This window comes from Carcharodon carcharias, chromosome 17 (genome assembly GCF_017639515.1).
Source record: "Carcharodon carcharias isolate sCarCar2 chromosome 17, sCarCar2.pri, whole genome shotgun sequence".
In the NCBI taxonomy this organism is placed as follows: Eukaryota; Metazoa; Chordata; class Chondrichthyes; order Lamniformes; family Lamnidae; genus Carcharodon; species Carcharodon carcharias.
The window spans coordinates 116,809,306-116,827,583 of NC_054483.1; the positions used below are offsets into that span (position 1 = coordinate 116,809,306).

An 18,278-nucleotide genomic window follows, 5' to 3' on the forward strand; every position below is an offset into this window, starting at 1 on the left:
TTGAACTGGGATATGGGGTAATCAATAGAGAGGCAGTGGCAGACATTTAAGGGAATATTTCAGAATGCTCAGAATAAGTATGTTCCAACTATAAAGAAAATTTCTAAAGGAAGGACTCACCATCCATGGTTAACTAAAGGTGTTAAGGAAGGCATCAAACTTAAGGAAAAAGCATATAACTGCGCAAAGATGATTGGCAGGTCAGATGATTGGTCAGAATGTAAAGAAATTCAAAGAATGACTAAAACGTTAATCAGGAGTAAGAGAGTATGAGAGGAAACTAGCTAGAAATGTAAAAATGTAAAAAAGAGTTTCTACAGGTATTTAAAAAGGAAAAGAGTAAGTAAAGTGAGTGTTGGTCCTCTAGAGAGTGACAATGGGGAGTTAATAGTAGATAGTAAGGGAATAATGGATGAAATGAACAAAATTTTGCTTGTCTTCAATAAGCGGATACAAAAAACATTCCAGTAATAGCTGTAAATCAGGAGGTGGAAGGGAGAAGGGAACTTGGTGAAATTACAATCATTAGGGAAGCGGTACAGAGCAAACTGATGGAGCTGCTGGCTGACAAGTCTCTGGGTTCTGATGGACTTCATCCGAGAGTCTTACAATAGGTGGCTAATGAGGTAGTAGATCCATCGGTGTTAATTTTCCAAAAATTCACTAGATTCTGGAAAGGTTCCATCACACTGGAAAGTAGCAAATATAACCCCTCTATTCAAGAAGGGAGGCAGAAAACAGGAAACTATAGGCCAGTTAGCTTAACATCTGTCGTGGAGAGAGTGTTAGAGTCGATCATTAAGGAGGTTATAGCTGGGCACTTAGAGAAACTCAAGGTATTCGGGAAGAGTCATCATGGTTTTGTGAAAGGGAAATCATGTTTAACCAATTTATTGGAGTTCCTTGAAGGAGTAACATGCACAGTGGATAAAGGGGAGCCTGCAGACGTGCTGCACTTGGATTTCCAGAAGGCATCAAAGGTTATTGTGGAAAATAAAAGCTTATGGTGTATGGATAACATATTAGCCTGGATAGAAGATTGGCTGGCTGGCAGAAAACTGAGAGTATGAATAAATGGGTCTTTTTCTGATTGGCAGGATGTGACAAGTAGAATCCCACAGGGGTCTGTGCTGGGGCCTCAACTTTTTATGATTTATATCAGTGACTTAGATGAGGGGAGTGAAGGCATGGTAGCTAAATTTGCAAGTGACACAAAGATCGGTAGGAAAGTATGTTGTGCAGAGGACATGAGGAGGTTGCAGACAGATATAGATAGGTTGAGTGAGTGGGAAAAAACCTGGCAGATGGATTGTAATGTGGGAAGATGTGAAGCTGTTCACTTTGGCAGGAAGAATAAAAAAGCAGAGTATTACTTAAATATAGAACGGCTGCAGAATTCTGAGGTACAGAGGGATCCAGGTGCTCTAGTGCATGAGTCACAAAAATTTAACATGCAGGTATGGCAAACAAGCGAGAATGGTAATAGAATGCTCTCCTTTATTACAAGAGGAACTGAACATAAAAGTAAGGATGTTATGCTTCAGTTATACAGGACACAGCTCGAATACTGTGTGCAGTTTCAGTCTCCTTATTTAAGGAAGGATGTGAATTGATTGGAGGCAGTTCAGAGGAGGTTTACTAGATACCTGGAATGAGTGGGTTGTCTTATGAGGAATGGTTAGACAGGCTGGGCTTGTTTCCACTGGAGTTTAGAAGATTGAGGGGTGACTTGATTGAAGTATGTAAGATGCTGAACAGTATTGACAAGGTGGATGTGGGAAGGATGTTTCTTCTTGTTGGTGAGTTCTGAACTAGGGGGCACTGGTTTAAAATTAGGGGTTTCCCTTTTAGGACAAAGATGAGGATAATTTTTTTCTCACAGAGGGTCGTGTGCCTCAGAAAGTGGTGGGGGTGGGGTCACTGAATATGTTTAAGGCAAGGCAATCAAAGGTTATCAGAGGTAAATGGAAATGTGGAATTCGAAACACAAACAGATCAGCCATGATCTTATTGAATGGCGGAGCAGGCTCGAGGGGCTGAATGGCCTACTCCTGCTCCCATTTCGAATGGTTTTATGTATGTACTTTAAAGAGTGTCTTAACGAAGGTGAGAAAGGTAGACATATGGGGAGGTTTAGGGAGGGAATTCCAGATTCAGATTTTTAGCATTAAATTCCAATCCAGACGAAACAAAAGGGGTCCATTTGGCCTATCAAGCCCTCCTCCCTTCACTGACCATGCACACTCCTCATTTCTCGTACACATGACTGTATGTAACTAAACTCTGGAGCAGTGAATCGCCAGGTGCTCCCTAAAAACAGCTCAGGAAAACTTCAGAATGCCTGTCCTGCCTTACTGTCCTGCAGTGTATGTATCCTTGACCAGTTATGTCTTGCCTTGCCGGGGCACTTTCATGGTCCCAGCAGTTTAAAAAAACAGCCTTGTTTTGCACAGCATTCAATCAGTTTTCCCTATACCGGGAATTGTGTTGAGCCAGCCCGAACATATTTCACATACGGCTCTTAACATCTGTCAACGAAGTTAATGTCAGACTCATGAGAAAAAGCTCACAAACTCCTCATTCACGTCAAAAACCAACTCACTACCTGAAGTTCAATTTGTTTTACAGTGAAGCTACGTGTCAGTAAAGAAATCTGCAATAAATCACCAAGTTAACCTGCAACCTAGAGCAACAAATCATAACTGTTGATAAAATCAATTGTAATGTGGTCTTTAGATAGATTTACCCCACCAGAAAGTTGTGTAGATTACTAAATGCTGTAAACTCTTCTACACATAAAATTCAGACATGGAGGAAATGTTTCAGCTTCTGGGGAGTCCAGAAATCGAGACCATAAATCAAAGAATCATAAAGCTTTACAGCGCAGAAGTAGGCCATTCAATCCGTCAGGCAGGATCACGCTCAGTGCGGTAGTGGGTGAGTAAAATGACGTTTTACCCACCGGCTGCCTTGGCGGGTTTGACGTATAGCCCCAATCCCGACACGTTATTTATGCATTCCTGGGAAACATGCCATTTTGATGGCGTGTGAGCTCTCATTCGCCCGCCTGCTATCACCTCACCGCTTCATCACGCCAGGCACCACATTTAAAGTACAGCTGCGCTTCCAGACCACGAGTAACTGCAGGGGAGATGTCCACGAAAGGCAAAAAGACTGCAGCCCCAATGTTTAGTGACACATCATTGGAATGCCTTTTGGAGACCATGGAGACCCACCACGATGTCCAGTACCCCGGCTCTGACCACAGGATGGGCAGCAGCTTAATCAACCAGGCTTGGGAGGCGATGGCAGTGGTGGTCAGTGCCAATGCTGCGCATAAGAGGTTGGCCTTCCAATACAGATAGAGGATGAACGATCTCATCCATGCAGCCAGAGTGAGGCAACCATCTCATCACTCTAAACTCACACACTCAAGCCCGTCACACACTCATTGCCAGCTCAAGGGACATCACCACCCATTCTCACACTCATACCCTCTCATGTCCATCTGGCCTCATCTCCTCTGGAGACTGCCTCCTCAACCCTCCCCATTTTGAGGCCACTTGTACACATCAACATGTGCACCCCACACACACCCTGGGATACCCTCCTTCCCCAGTGCAGCCCTTGCCCTACAGCCTCTCCCTTGCCTGAGGCCCCCTTTGCCAAGCAAGCCCTAGTCCTGCAGCCATTGAAAGGCCATCCACATATGACTGATCTGGTAGGTAGAGACCTGCCCGTGAGCCTGTGAAGTTGGCGCTGAGACTGCGAGTGCTGCCCGAAGCAAGGTAGGCAGACAAACCTGGAAGTCCTGAGCAAATTGCAGCTCGCCAGGTGCACGTCGCCGACATGGGCAGAAGATCCAACAGGCAGGGGACAATTCTGCTGGGCAGGCCTAATAATGATATCCTGATGTTTTACGTTGAGATTCCCAATGTCCGATGGCAGAGAACGCAGCCCACCAGTGGCGGGCTGAGCGGACAATGGCGAACTGGTTTCATGCCGTCATGAAACCAATCACGCCATATTGTCCGGAAAAACTCAGCAGGTCTAGCAGCATCGGCGGAGAAGAAAAGAGTTGACGTTTCGAGTCCTCATGACCCTTCGACAGAACTAGTTCTGTCGAAGGGTCATGAGGACTCGAAACGTCAACTCTTTTCTTCTCCGCCGATGCTGCTAGACCTGCTGAGTTTTTCCAGGTAATTCTGTTTTTGTTTTGGATTTCCAGCATCCGCAGTTTTTTTGTTTTTTTGTTTTTAACGCCATATTGTCCGCTCACCGTTCAACGAAGATGCCCGACACCGGCGGGCATTGAAAATCTCGGCTCAAAAACAGCTGTCCAGCTAATCCCACTTGTACCGTTTCCCAGCTCTTGGTCTGTAGCTCTGTGTGTTGCGGCATTTCAAGTGCATTTCCAAGTATTATTTAAATGCGGTGAGGGTATCTGCCTCTACCACCTTTCTAGGCAGTGAGGTCTAGACCCCCACTCTGGATGAAAAAATGCCCCTTCAACTCTCTCCTAATCCCTCCACTAATCACTTTACATCTATGCCGTTTGGTTATTGACCTCTCTGCTAAGGGAAATAGGTCCTTCCTATTCATTCTATCTAGGCCTCTCATAATTTTATGCAACTCAATTAAATCTGCCCTCAGCCTCCTCTGTTCCAAAGAAAACCCCAGCTTATCCAACCTCCCTTCATAGCTAAAAATCTCCAGTCCTGGCAACATCCTCTGTACCCTCTCGAGTAGGTCCTCCAACATTATGACCAGAACTGTACATTGTACTCTAGCTGGTGCCTTACTTGTGTTTTATACAGTTTTAGCATAACCTCCTTATTCTTATATTCTGTGCCTCAGCTAATAAAGGTAAGTACCCCATATGACTTCTTAACCAACTTATCTACCTGTCCTGCACCAAGGTCCCTCTGTTCCTCAACAAAAACAGAATTACCTGGAAAAACTCAGCAGGTCTGGCAGCATCGGCGGAGAAGAAAAGAGTTGACATTTCGAGTCCTCATGACCCTTCCCTCTGTTCCTGTACACTTTGCAGTATCTTACCATTTATTGTGTGGATAGATGAATCCAATAGGGAATTTAAGAGAGACTACTTTACCCAGAGAGTGTTTGGGATGTGGAACCACATGCAGTAGTTGAGATGAATCAGGCAAATATATTTACAGACCAGCTAGATTAAGACACAAGAGAAAAAGGAATAGCAGGAAATGCTGATAGGATGGGGTGAAGTAGAGTGTGTCAAAGATTGAGTGGGGTATAAATATTGTTATGAACTAGTTTGGCCTAATGGCTTGTTAGTTTCTGTGCAGTATATTCTATGTAAAAATAAATGACAATACTCACCCCAAAGCTGTGATAAAGATTAGCCTGTCTACAAACATTACAGCCAGTTTATCAACAGTTCTTATTTTGCAGAGAAAATATGGTTTGATCTTCTGTATCAATATGAAAAGTTCAAGGGTTAGGATTTCCATTAAAGCAACTTACTAAACTTGTCCTCAATGTTAAATAACACACATCGAATAGCTTCCTCCTGTATGTCTTACTGGCAGCTTCAGAAATGACACTTCTATTGGTCCAAACTCCCTTCCCTGCTATGTTACTGCCATGGACCCTAAACCCTTCTGCACAATTGAGTTCAACTGTGGACTTCACCACCACCTGGGACCACCTAAGTTTCCAGTGCAGAAGAAGGCCATTCAGCCCATCTTGTTTGCAAACCAAAACAAATCCTCCTGTCTCATACCTAAAGGCCAGTCTCTCCTGTTGCTTCAGTGTCTTGAGCCAGGAATCGCGTTCGGCCTAATTGGAGCACTAACTTCCTCATTAGCATCCAGTACAAATTCTCCACGTCTTTCAGTTTCCACAGCAAGCGTGCTTCCATACTTGTTTATCTGGACACTAAGGGAACAAAGGGATATAGGGACAGAGTGGGAAACGGAAGTTAGCCATGATTTTGTTAAATAGTGGAACCATCTTGAACAGTCGTACAGCATATACCTGCTTCTATTTCTTATGTTCCATGAAATATTAGCCCTGCTTTTTAAAAAAAAAGCACTAATGTTTCTCTAATATTTAAAAAAATAAATATTTTTTTACCAAACTAGTAAATACTATGCAGTCGGAGAGTTTAAAAACTCCACTGACGAGCTCCAGCAGCAGTTGTCAGGTACTCTATGAGGTTCCAGTGGCATGCAATCTCTACCAGATCCAATAAATTAAAGCATCCGTCTTCTCATTTTGCCAATGATATCAACTTCATATTATTAAAAGATGGGGCAGCATCCAAATAGACCACAAGTTCTTTTTGAATAAAAGATTGGGGTGAATATTAATCTTCGGGAGCTTCCATTAAGCATCTCCAGAGCAACAGAGCAGAAATAAAAAGAGGAGTGAAGGATGTCATGCTCGTCCCATTGGGCGGAATCGTCCATGCCCGCTAACGTCAGGCATGTGCAGTGGCATGAGCAGATAATATAACAAGAAGGCCAAACATTGGCTTCACGATGTCACGAGACCAGTTTGTGATTGTCCGTTCTGCCCACCTATGGAGGGTTGCGTTTCCAGCCATCGGACATTGGGAACCTCATTATAATACAACTGCATATCGTTGTAAGACCAGCCCACCGGAATCACGCCGCCATGTTTCACATCAGCATATAATAGGCGTGCTCTTGGCGGGTTGCACTCTGAGGGCAACTCAGAGGTGAGTGCGCAGTGACGTTGTGCGGCACTCGCCCGGGTCGCCTGTTGGACTTCAAGGTTGGGGGTCAAGAGCTGCCCTGCAGTTGAGGTGCATTGGTGGAGAGGGGACTTCAAGGGTTTATAGACACCGCCTTTCATTCCTGCAGATGACCGAGAATCAGTTTCACTAAAGACAGCGCATGTCTAGGGAACTGATCGGTCACATCTGCCAGCTACTGCAGTATTTGGCACCATGGGGACATGGAAGGCATCCAGTGCCAATGGCCATGAGAGTGATCGTGGTGCTCAATTTCGATGCCAGTGGCACCTTTCAGGGCTCCGCAGGTGACCTCTGTGGGATTTCACAAGCCTCCACCCACAAATACATCCATGAGGTCACGGATGCCATCTTCCAGAGGGTACATCTTTGTGAAATTCGCCAGGGACCAGGACAACCAGGAAGCAAGAGCAAATGGATTTGTCCAGATCTTGGGTTTCCCACAATGCAGGGTGCCATCGACTGAACTCATGTGGCGCTCAGGTCTCCGTCACAACAAACAGTCAACAATGTCAACCACAAGAGATTCCATTCGCTGAATATGCAGCTGGTGTGTGACCACCACGAACACATCCTGCAGGCCTGCCCACGGTTTCCAGGGAGTGTCCATGACTCCTACCTTCTCAGTTGGTCACTGAGGTCTCTGACGTCTTCCAGGGTCCACAGAAGCTGCAGGGTTGGCTCCTCAGGGACAAGGGCCACCCACAGAAGACATGGTTGGTGACGCTCTTGCAGCACCCTCACACAGCAGCAGAGCGAAGGTTTAACGAGGTTCATGCCCCAACCCGCAACTTAGTGAAGTAAACCATGGATCAGGATGCTGAAAATGAAGTTCTGATGCCTGGGCCAGTGGGGATCTGTAATGTAGCCCACAGAGGGTGTCTTGCACCATCATCATCTGCTGTACCCTTTACAACCTGGCACTGCAACGGGGTGAGGAGCTGGCTGAGGAGGAGATGAAGGTACTGCATGTCTCCTCCGAAGAGGAGGATGCCAATGGGGATGAGGGTGAGGAGGCCCTTGAAGACGATGATGACGGCAATGAGGCCCTCACACTGGCCAAATGAGGCAGGCGCACCCAGGAGGCCCCCTTGGCTGCTATATTTGTGGAGGATGATGATGACATGCAGTGAGGACACTCCATAGGTCTTCACATAGCCTCTGAGAATGTCTGACTCCTGTCTGGCCAAGGGCAGCTTGCTTGTGCTCTGTGACCAGGGTCATATCATAGAGATGCAGCCATGAAACTTTAAAAGCATCAGATCCTTAGTCTGCTTTGAGCACCTTGAGCCCTTCAGGAGCACAGCATCAGTGGTCACAGATGCTGAAGAGATGGGGGCCAAGAGCTGGAGGGCCCCAGTCTGCTTTCGGGGTCCTGCTGTGTGGCAGTTACCCCCTCCTCGGCCTGTAGAGCTGGAACTGTTGAGCTCACAGGAAGAGGGGTTTCAGATGGGCCAGGCGTGGTGGAGGGGTGGAGGGGTGGTACACCTGATCCTCCTCCCCCATCAATGTCCAAGGGCCCCTGGCTGACCCCTTGACGAGAAGGGGAGGCTGGAGTGAGATTGAGCTGCCCAGCATCCCTCTCGCGTACACACTGTTGGAGGCCAACTGTGGCGTCAGTGATGGAGTTGAGCCTGCACAGCAGTGCAGGACCAATGTCCTGGACCATGGTGTCAATGGCAGCTGGCATCCTACCAGTGTTGACCTCAGTGCATTGGCATGCCAGCGTTATCACCTCAGCCTGAAGGCGAACAGACTCCTCCAATGTGCCTTGCAATCTGAGGGATGCAGCGGACATCTTCCTGATGTTCCCGAGCTTGCTTTTGCAGCTCCAGCAACTGAGACATGACAAAGACCAGAGGCTCCTCACCTGACTCAGACTCAGCAAATTTCTGGCCTCCAGCAATCCCCCGAGTGCCGGACACCTGGGAAGTCCGTACCGCTGCCTGCTGTGGATCAGACAGTGCAATGTGTTCACCAGATTGTGATCCCGAGGCAACTCCAAAGCCAGGCCCCACCGAGGTGTGTGTCTCTGTGCTGGTGGAGGGTGTGGCTGACGCTGTGATGGGACTTCACGGAGGGTGTCCCCAGATTCCACTTCAGAGGTTTCTTCAGGTCTTGATTGGAGGCCCTGGATCATGGACTCTGTTGGCTGTTTCCCAGATGTGCCTGCGGAAGCAAGGGGAGATAATTAGTGCCTGGCAGTGGCCTGTGAAACAGGACACATCACCCTCAGCATGGTTGCCTGATGGATGTTGCACTGTTGGATCCTCACTTGGTAGAGCAGCGCTGACCTCACCGTCAGCACAGGAATGGTCCAGATCCTTAATTTCAGGCATTCCTCTGCTGTTCTGCAAACTCTCCCTCTTGTCGTGTACCAGCTTGTCCTGCATGAATAGAGATGGAGAGAGTGTAAGCAGGATGCCTGCCAGGCCAGATGATAAGTATGCCTGGCCTGTGTGGGTGGAGAGTGGTCCCATGGACGGGATGAGGACAATGACAGTGTTTGTGAGAGAGTGAATGGTGATGACCCTTGAACCAGCAGTGAGTGGGAGCTCTGTGGATGTGTGATAGGTTTGTGTGTGTGAGTTGAGAGTGATGAGAAGAGTAACTTACCCTAGCAAAATGGAGGAGATCATTCACCTTCTTGCGGCACTGGGCGTCTGTCCTGTTTTGCAGGGCATTGGCACTGACCACCACTGCCACCGCCTCCCAAGCTGGATTAGTGAGATTCCTGCCCATCCTGCAGCCAGAGCGGGGGTGGAGGACCTCTCAGCGAGCCTCCATGGCATCCAAAAGGCACTCGAGGGAGGCATCGTTGAACCTGGGGGGCTGCAATCTTTTTGCCTTTCAGGACCATGTCTTCTTTGCAGCCATCATGGGATGGAAGCACATGGCTGGATTTTAAATATGGCACCAGGCATGCTGGAGCGATGAGGTGTTGGCGTAGCAGGTGAATGAGTGCCTGCTCACCATGGAAACGGCGTGTTTCCAGGGAATGCATAATTAATGCGCTGGGTTGGGACAATACATGTGAAAAGCTGCCATTGTAGCTGATGGATAAAACATCGTTTCACCCGCCTGCTACCACACTTACTGCAAACCTGAGACGATTCCGTCCGTTATCTCAGAGAAATCAGAGAAATTTCTAGCATGGAAGGGAACCATTCAGCCCATTATGTCCACACTGGCCAACGAAGAGGCATCCAACCTAATCCGACTTCCCATCTCTTGCTCCGTAGCCATGTAGGTTACAGCATTTCAAGTGTATATCCAAGCAACTCTTCAAATGTTCCTAACTCTTACCCTAAATCTACGCTCCCTGGTTATGGACCCTTTAACCAAGGGGAATAGGGCCTCCCTTTCCACTCTTTCTAGACCCCTCACCATTTTATGCACTTCAGTCAGGTCTCCCCTCAGCTTCCTCTCTCCCAAAGAAAACAACCTCATTTGTCCAATCTTTGCTGCTGATCTTCTTCCCATTCTCTGGGGCATGTGAACTAAAGTGCCATCTGTTCCTCTCTTCACTTTGCCCCGGCAATGTTTTACACCCAGATCTTCTCCGCAATCTCTGCAGCTATCAAGCAGACCTTGGCTGCGTAACATCGTAAAGAATGGATTCGACTGCATATGCCCAAGCATATCTTAACCTAAAAGCACAATGTAGGAAGGAATAAATTCTAAGCAGCATAGCTAAGGATAATAATGACTGAGGAAATTCCAAAGGACTGTGTTACTTCACACCAGCCATTATTTCTGGAGTGACAGGGTTTGGACAATCATTTGCAAGTAACCAATATATCCAATGATGGAACTTCGAAGGCATGGAGGGGAAATTTGCAAAAATCTGTCTTTTTTCCTTATTCATTCATGGGATGTGGGCATCACTGGCTAGGCCAGCATTTATTGCCCATTCCCAATGGCTCTTGGTCAGTTAGGAATCAACCACATTGCTGTGGGTCTGGAGTCACACATATGCTAGATCAGGTAAGGACAGCATTAGTGAATCAGATAGGTTTTTACAACAATTAGTAATGCCTCAATTATTGAATTAAAATTTCACCATCCGCCAAGGTGGGATTTGAACTCAGGGCCCCAGAGCATTACCCTGGGTCCCTGGAATACTAGCCCAGTGACAATACCACTATGCCACCACCTCTCCTATTGATTGGCAACATAAGCTGTAGGACTTCTAAAAAATTTTGTCCGTCTTATGGAATTTAAACTCAACCAGAGAGAGTTTTTCAATCCTGTCGCACTCATCACTGTGAGCTATGTTCGTCCTTCCATTTAGAGCACCCATTGTCAACACCAGCCACTTCCAGATCAGGCATGGTACAGCCAGATAGAAATGAGTTACCTCTGTCCAGGCCCAATCACTGTAGGAAAGCGCACATTTATGCACCAGCTTGTCATTCTTTTCTATACAAACTGTACTTGTGTTTGTCTGAGTGGCATAATCAATTAGTACTTGTTTAGTGCTGTTTTCATCTGAACTAAATTTGCCTGAGCTCCCTTCACAATAGGTCCTTACAGCTAGTGAAGATTTTCAGCCCATTAGCCTGGATTTGATTTGCTCTCAAACCCTACCAGCGAATACTAATATTAAGCCACTACACCATGCAGTTCCCTGAGCCAAACAGTTGATGGAACAAAAAACGAGGCAGATGCTTGCAGGGTGAGATGGATTTTGTAAAATTTTATTGGAATGTCTTTTAAGAGGATTGTTGATGCTGGCCATTATCTGGTAAGACTCCAGACAGCACTACCAACTAGGCCTTGAACACAATCTCCAAAGTTGTTAACAGGAGATCACCTAATTTAATTTAGAAACTCTGGAATTTAATTATTTGGCCAGCAAGCTTAAGCTATAGCTAGGTGGCAAAGCTAACATTTAAATAAAATAGCCGTTTTTGGTATTTACAACTCTGGAGTTGAATCAAACTTCCCTCTTTACATAACTTTTTAGCTTTTTCAACCTGTAAGTTTGAAAGCATTCATTGTTAGCTTCCTTGCTCAATTGTCTGATTTGATCTTATTTATATACTGTGCACTTTCAAGAGTCCTCCTTCCTTTAGAATGTTCCATGAGCACAGTGGAAGTTTCTTGGCCTGTTTGGAGATCTCTGGCTTTGGTTTCTGCATCTGAAACCCAGTTCGACTATACAATTAGATGTCTAGAGACATTACAGGGAGCAATGGCCAAGAAAGCCAGACAACAAGTAACTAAGGCGTTGCAATTATTCAAAGTTCCTGTGGTTCTCTATCTCTCATACTTTTTAAATTGTTTCTCCTCTCCCACGAGTGAACGCTTACATTTTCTAGTCAAATGGAAAACTCCGTAGGATCTAAGCCAGCCATCTTCCATAGTAATGAGCTCTGTGATTTTAGGATATCTACTCACTCCATTAAACAATGCCCTTGGCTGGTCATTTAGTGTGACGATGATTAATCAACATGTTCTGGTAAGGAGTTATCCTTGCTCTGAGAAAATTGAGCAGATGGCGTTACACAATTCTGATGTGAGCAACCAGTGTAACCTCAACACAATTCCACAAAATTGACTCTTTAAGCTGGCACTACGAATAGAATTCTTTTTTTAAAATCTTTTTTGAAGAATTGACCTGAATGTTTTGGCATTGTCCAAGCAGCTGGACACTATCAGTGTGTGGGAGTAAAATGCGAACCAGCACAAAACCCACTAACAGTTTTTAAAGTTGCATACTTACAAAAACAATTTTGATCACATTTTGTCTTGCTAAAGCCGAGGGACATTGATGGATTTGAATGGAAGCCTTTCTATCACTTGTACCCAATACCAATGTTAAACTATCATAGTTCATGGCCTGCTGCAGTGATTCCCCCTGTGTATCTTTGTCTCCCATCTCTCCACAACTCTGATGTCAATGCAGACACTGTCAGAGACTGTGCTGTACCAGGATGGCATGCAAGCTGTGCAAATGCCCCGGACCACGGAATTTGGGGTGTTCTGCTCCCTCCGTAGCCACAGTGTACTTGGGGCACGCCACAATTTTAAAATCCTCAACCTTGTTTTCAAATACCTTTCTGGCCTCAATCCTCCCTTAATCTGTAACCTCCCCCTAACCCAAAGTCCCTCCAATTCTGACCTTGGGCTCATCCCCAATTTCCTTCACTCCGTCATTGGTGGCTCTGCCTTCAGCTGCCTACACCTAAGTCCTTGAATTACTTCTCTAAACCTCTCCACATCCTTACGTCTCTCTCCTCTTTTAAGCCGTTCCTTAAAACTTAGCCCTTTGACTCTCTGCCCTAATATATCCCCATTATAGTGGGTTTGGTGTTAAACTTTGCTAGCATTCTGTGAAATGCCTTGGGACATTGCCCACCTTAAAGGTGTTATATAAATGCAAGTTGTTGTATGGAACTTATGGGTGGCCCCTTGAGGGACGTTAGCCTTGTTGTCTTTGTTTCACTTGATAATGTTGCTGGATTTCAGAAAAATATAAAGGCAAAATGCCGCGGATGCTGGAAATCTGGAACGAGAACAAAAAACGCTGGAAAAACTCAGCAGGTCTGAAAGCATCTGTGGAGAGAGAGAGAGAGACAGAATTAACGCTTCAAACTGAAGAAGAGTCATACAGACTCGAAACGTTATCTCTGTCTCTCTCTCTCTCTCTCCACAGATGCTGTTAGACCTGCTGAGTTTTTTCAGCATTTTTTGCTTTTGTTTCAGTAAAATATATTTGCTTCTTTCTAATTTTAGTTTTCTTTTCCCTCTCCCCTTCTCTTTCTCTTTCTCTCTCTCTCCCACACATAATGGAACAGTGATTATGGATACGAACGTCACTCTGATGGAAGGTGCTTACCGGCTTTCTGGTACAATCCGTCTTTCATGGCAAAGGAATGTAGCATGGGACAGAGCTACCTCAACAGCACAGGGTGAGTACACTGCTGCGATACTTCAATGTTTGTGCCTTCCCATTTGACTGAATAGTTAGACCAGTTTGCGCCATGGTTTATGGAGATCAAGGTCAGGCCATTATGGTCCTCCACTAGAAGCAGCAGGCTGGGAAAGAAAGGCTCCATTCTCTCACACTGCACCGAGATTTAGTTCAACATGTGGCTTGATGTTTGATTAGGTCAGCGTATTGATTTGAATTCCTGCTCCTGAGGTTGTGTTTAAATGGCATTTGAATTCAGAAGCCCATGGGTGACCTTTCAGGGATCCCCAGATCAGGCTTTGGACGAATCTCCTTGAGTTACCAACTACTACGTCTAAAGTGGGGTCAAGACAGAGGAAAACATATCCCACTCCTACTCTGCCTTCCCTTACTCAGTGAGATCAACCAGTACAGCAGCTAGAGGTGGAAAAGACTTAGGAAAATTATTTAAAAATTGCAAAATCAAAATGGTCAGGCAAAACTTCATCACTGTTACTTCCAATGAAGTTTCCTCTTCTGTTGAAGAATTTGGCAGCAGATTTCTCGCCTGTCACTCAGCCTTGCAGCACCTCGCCCCAGTGACGAATCTTCATGCATAGCCCTGGGCATTTTTATTCTGTTAAACTCTTGGCTGGAACGATGAAGTTCGTCACTGGGTAGATGTGTTCTGCATGTGTAGCGTGCTGCACAGTCAGAACAGGGTAGCCTCGCGATTCAGAAACAGCAGGGACTCTGTGAAACAAAATCAAATCCTTTATAAATGTTGAAGCCCTTGGAGAAGTTTGTTCATTCATTCTGTGGGAAGAATCGAAGGGGACGGGCATTGAAATTAGCCACACTACAGGAGTCCGCCATATGTAGAGCATACTATTTCCCATTAGCTTACATCACAAAACATGACAAAGACAGATCGCTTACACCATTAGAAGGTTCATATATACTTACAGGAAATTAATAAACACGTGTTATAATGAGCTGAGTTAGAATGATTTTAACTCCTCATTGTTTGTAAAGATATATCCTTATGACTATTTGAAATGCCTTTTGCTTAAAAAATGCTAATACGCCTTTGTGCAGAGAACATTTAGATTGTCCCTAAACAAAAATAAAAATACCTGGAAAAACTCAGCAGGTCTGGCAGCATCTGCAGAGAGGAACACAGTTAACGTTTCGAGTCCGTTATGACTCTTTATCCCTCTTCAACCCCCAACATTCCTATCATCTTGTTACTGTATTATTATCTTCCAGGCAGTTTGCAAGGGCATCCAGCCATTGTTGCTGCTCTCTACCGTTAGAAGGGAAAGTTATGTGCTTCTGGTCACATTTTCCACTCTGTCCGTGTATCTCAGAGATGAGCCTCTTGATTAGAAGACTGGTTTGAAAGCACAACTGCGACTATGAAGAATAGTCAGTCAAAACTAATGGGCGGAATATCCCGTCCCCAGTGGTGCCAGGCGGTCATGAGCCGGGCGTGAGCGAACACTGCGGCGAGAAGGCCAGAAATCAGTTTCACAACGCCAGGAAACTAGTTTGTGGTCGTCTGCACCAACCACCAATGGCAGGCCGCATTTCCCACTGCTGCATGTTGGATACGTCGTTTTAATACGTCTGAATATAATTATAAGCCCTGCTCGCCGGAATCATATCCCCCCACCACCTACCACCCACCCCCCGCACCCCCCCCTCCCCCGCCCTTTCGGAGTTCGGAGGGGTGAAGGGGTCCAAGGGGAGGAGGGAGTTCAGAGGAGGGGATTAAGGTGTAGGAAAGAAAAAGGATAGAGGAAGGAGTAAGGGTAGAGGGAGGAGTAAAGTAGAGGGAGGAGTAAAGGTAGAGGGAGGAGTAAGGATAGAGGGAGGAGTAAGGGTAGAGGGAGGAGTAAGGATAGAGGGAGGAGTAAGGATAGAGGGAGGAGTAAGGGTAGAGGGAGGAGTAAGGATAGAGGGAGGAGTAAGGTTGGGGGGAGAGGATGTCCAGGTGAATGTGCAAGGAAAGGGTCTGTGCAGTCAATGACTGCCTCCTGCGGAGTGAACTGAGGGTGGGTGTGGTGTGGTAGGAGGGAATGGTGGGTATGAGAGAGAGCAGAGTGAGCCAGTAGGGTGGGAGGGTGAGGGTTCGACAGTACCAACAGAAGGGACGGCAAGGGCAGTTGGTGGGGGCTCGGAGGCAGACACGGACCCTGTGGGTGGGAAGGGGGTAGGTCAGTGTGGATGGGGGTGGGATTCTCGGGAAGATAGGGAATGTGGGAGTTCACCTGGGCATCCTGGAAAGACAAGGTCTGTGCTTGGTGGGTGATGGTGGGGAGGTGAAAGGTGATGTCAGGGGGTCAACAGTGACGGGGGGAAGGACATGGCTGACTGGGGGAGGGGAGGGGACAGGGCAGCTGAAAACATACTTGACAACCACCATGAGAATCGAAAGTGATCGAGCCTCGTGTTGGGTGGGCGCAAGTGCTGCATGGGGGAGTGTGGTCAGTGGGTGGGCGGAGATTCAGGTCGGCTCAGATGGAGAACTGAAAGAGAGTCCCAGCAGGCAGCACTGAAAATGCTCAGGGCAGTGAGATGGGGTGTGATGGATGAAGGCCCCGCAGGCTGGGAGAGCGTTTGCACGAGTCTCCAAAAGACCCTGCCAACACACACCTCTCCCTCCAGAATCATTCATGGTCTGGCTGCATGCAGCTGAACTGCAAGTTGGGTGGGGGGTGGGGGGATGGGGGGAATGCAGGGGGGAGGTCTCACAAAGCCTGGAAGTGAAGCTGAAAGAAAATATTACATATTACTCAGTGAAAGTGAATATATTTTCAGGTTATAAAGTGACAAAATGTGTTCACCTGTGCAGCCACTTGTGGTCAAAATTTTTCAGGACTGCCACTTCTTCTGGGTGCTGCCCTGACATCCGCAGCAGGGGTGGAGACAGCCTGGGCAATGGTGTCCGTCTTCTGCTGAGCTGAGGCCTTGAGGGCCCCGGTTTGCTTTGGCTGTCCTCCTGTGGGCCAGCTGCTCCCTCTGCGGTGACAGAGGACGAGGTTGAGGGGGTCACAGGAAAAGGGGACTCAGAGGGAGCAGATGGCCTCTGAGTAGATGACCCCTGCTGCCGATCCTTCTCCCTTCGGGTGCCCGAGGACCCCAGCCGGTCGCGTTGAGGGGGAAGGAGCATCCAGAGGGACGATGAGGTGGCCTGTTTCCCTCTCGCGTTACCGCTGCTGGAACTCACCCGTGGCTGCTGCACTGGAGCGCAGCCCTTCACATTCTACTGGTCTAGGGTCTCCATGGCATCCGCCATCCTCCCCATGGAAACCTCCATATGCGCGTATGTGGGCACCACTTCATCAGGCAGCAGGCGGACGCAGCCCTCTGACTCGTGTGCCACTCTGTTGAGGGCTTCCAACAGCTCTGCATGATGTTCCCTTGCCTCCTGCTGACTCTCCACGATGAGCTGGAAGGCTAAATCCAGAGGCTGACTTGGACCTCACAGATGCCTCTTCCCCAGTGGTTCCCCAGGGAGCTCGGCTGATGCTGCCTCCTCCTGCTGCAAACATGTGTCGATGCGGTGACCACCAGGTTGTAAAACTGACCCTGCTGTAGATCTAGATCCCATCGAGGTGTGTGTCTCTGCGCGACCCAGCACGTTTCCCGGGAATGTATAATCAATAAGGCAGGAATGGGGCAATAGGAAGTGAAAAGCCGCCATTGCGGACGATGGGTAAAATGTCCCTTTTCCCACCCGCTCCCACACTGCAAATCTGGGACGATGTTTCACCACTAGGGTTGCCAACTGTGATTAAACGTTCCTGGAGGTTTCATCACATGACTCACCCCATGGTCCAGTTGGCCAACCTATTCATCCTGTGGGACACTGCCTTCCTACACCAAATCAAAAGCAAACAGATTCATTACCCAATTGGATGATGCTTGACTGTCAGCCAAACAACCTCTCTTCCCCACTTTCAATAATTTTACATCTGGTAAAGAGAAACGTTCAAAGGAAATGTCTTTATTTGTCAATTTTTTTTAATGTCCAGATGATTTTTCTCCACGATTGCACAGAGCTGTGTACTGGAGATTGATCTTCATCACTTGGAGACTCCAGATCAATTCTTCAAAGCTGGCAACATATTCAACACAGGTTCCCAGCACACTGGGATCAATCCAAATTACTACCTATTACTTCGACTTCTTAGCATCTTAGTCAACCCCAAATTTCCACTAGGGGTTCATCATCAGGTTCAGCATGGAATCCACCTCAGGTCCCCGGCACCTGAGGCCAATTCAAATTGATGCCTTGGGTTATATCTCCTAGCATTGGAATCAATTCCAGATTTCCATGTCTTCTCCATGCAGCAAATCTTCGATTACTAATATGAAAGCAGAAAGACTATGGAGCTTCATAGGAATGTGCAGAAACAGACCATTCAGCCCATTTGGTCAGTGCCAGTGTTTATGCTCCTCACAAGCCTCCATCTGCCCTAATTCAGCTAACCTTATCAGAATAACCATCTAGTCCTTTCTCCCACGTGTGTTTATCTAGCTTCCCCTCGGATTTACAGATTGGAGTCCAATGCTCCAACTACTGGACGGATGAATTATGTTTTCCTGGTTAATGAT

The 18,278-nt window shown here is 46.9% G+C and overlaps 1 protein-coding gene across 1 annotated transcript in view; it reads left to right on the plus strand.

Moving 5' to 3' along the window:
* Positions 1-18,278, plus strand: part of LOC121289704 (VPS10 domain-containing receptor SorCS1-like) — a 409,049-nt gene that overhangs the window by 324,040 nt on the left and 66,731 nt on the right. The window contains exon 27 of the mRNA XM_041209328.1: positions 13,561-13,674. Coding sequence (XP_041065262.1) covers positions 13,561-13,674 — 114 coding nt within the window. The remainder of the gene's footprint in view (positions 1-13,560; positions 13,675-18,278) is intronic.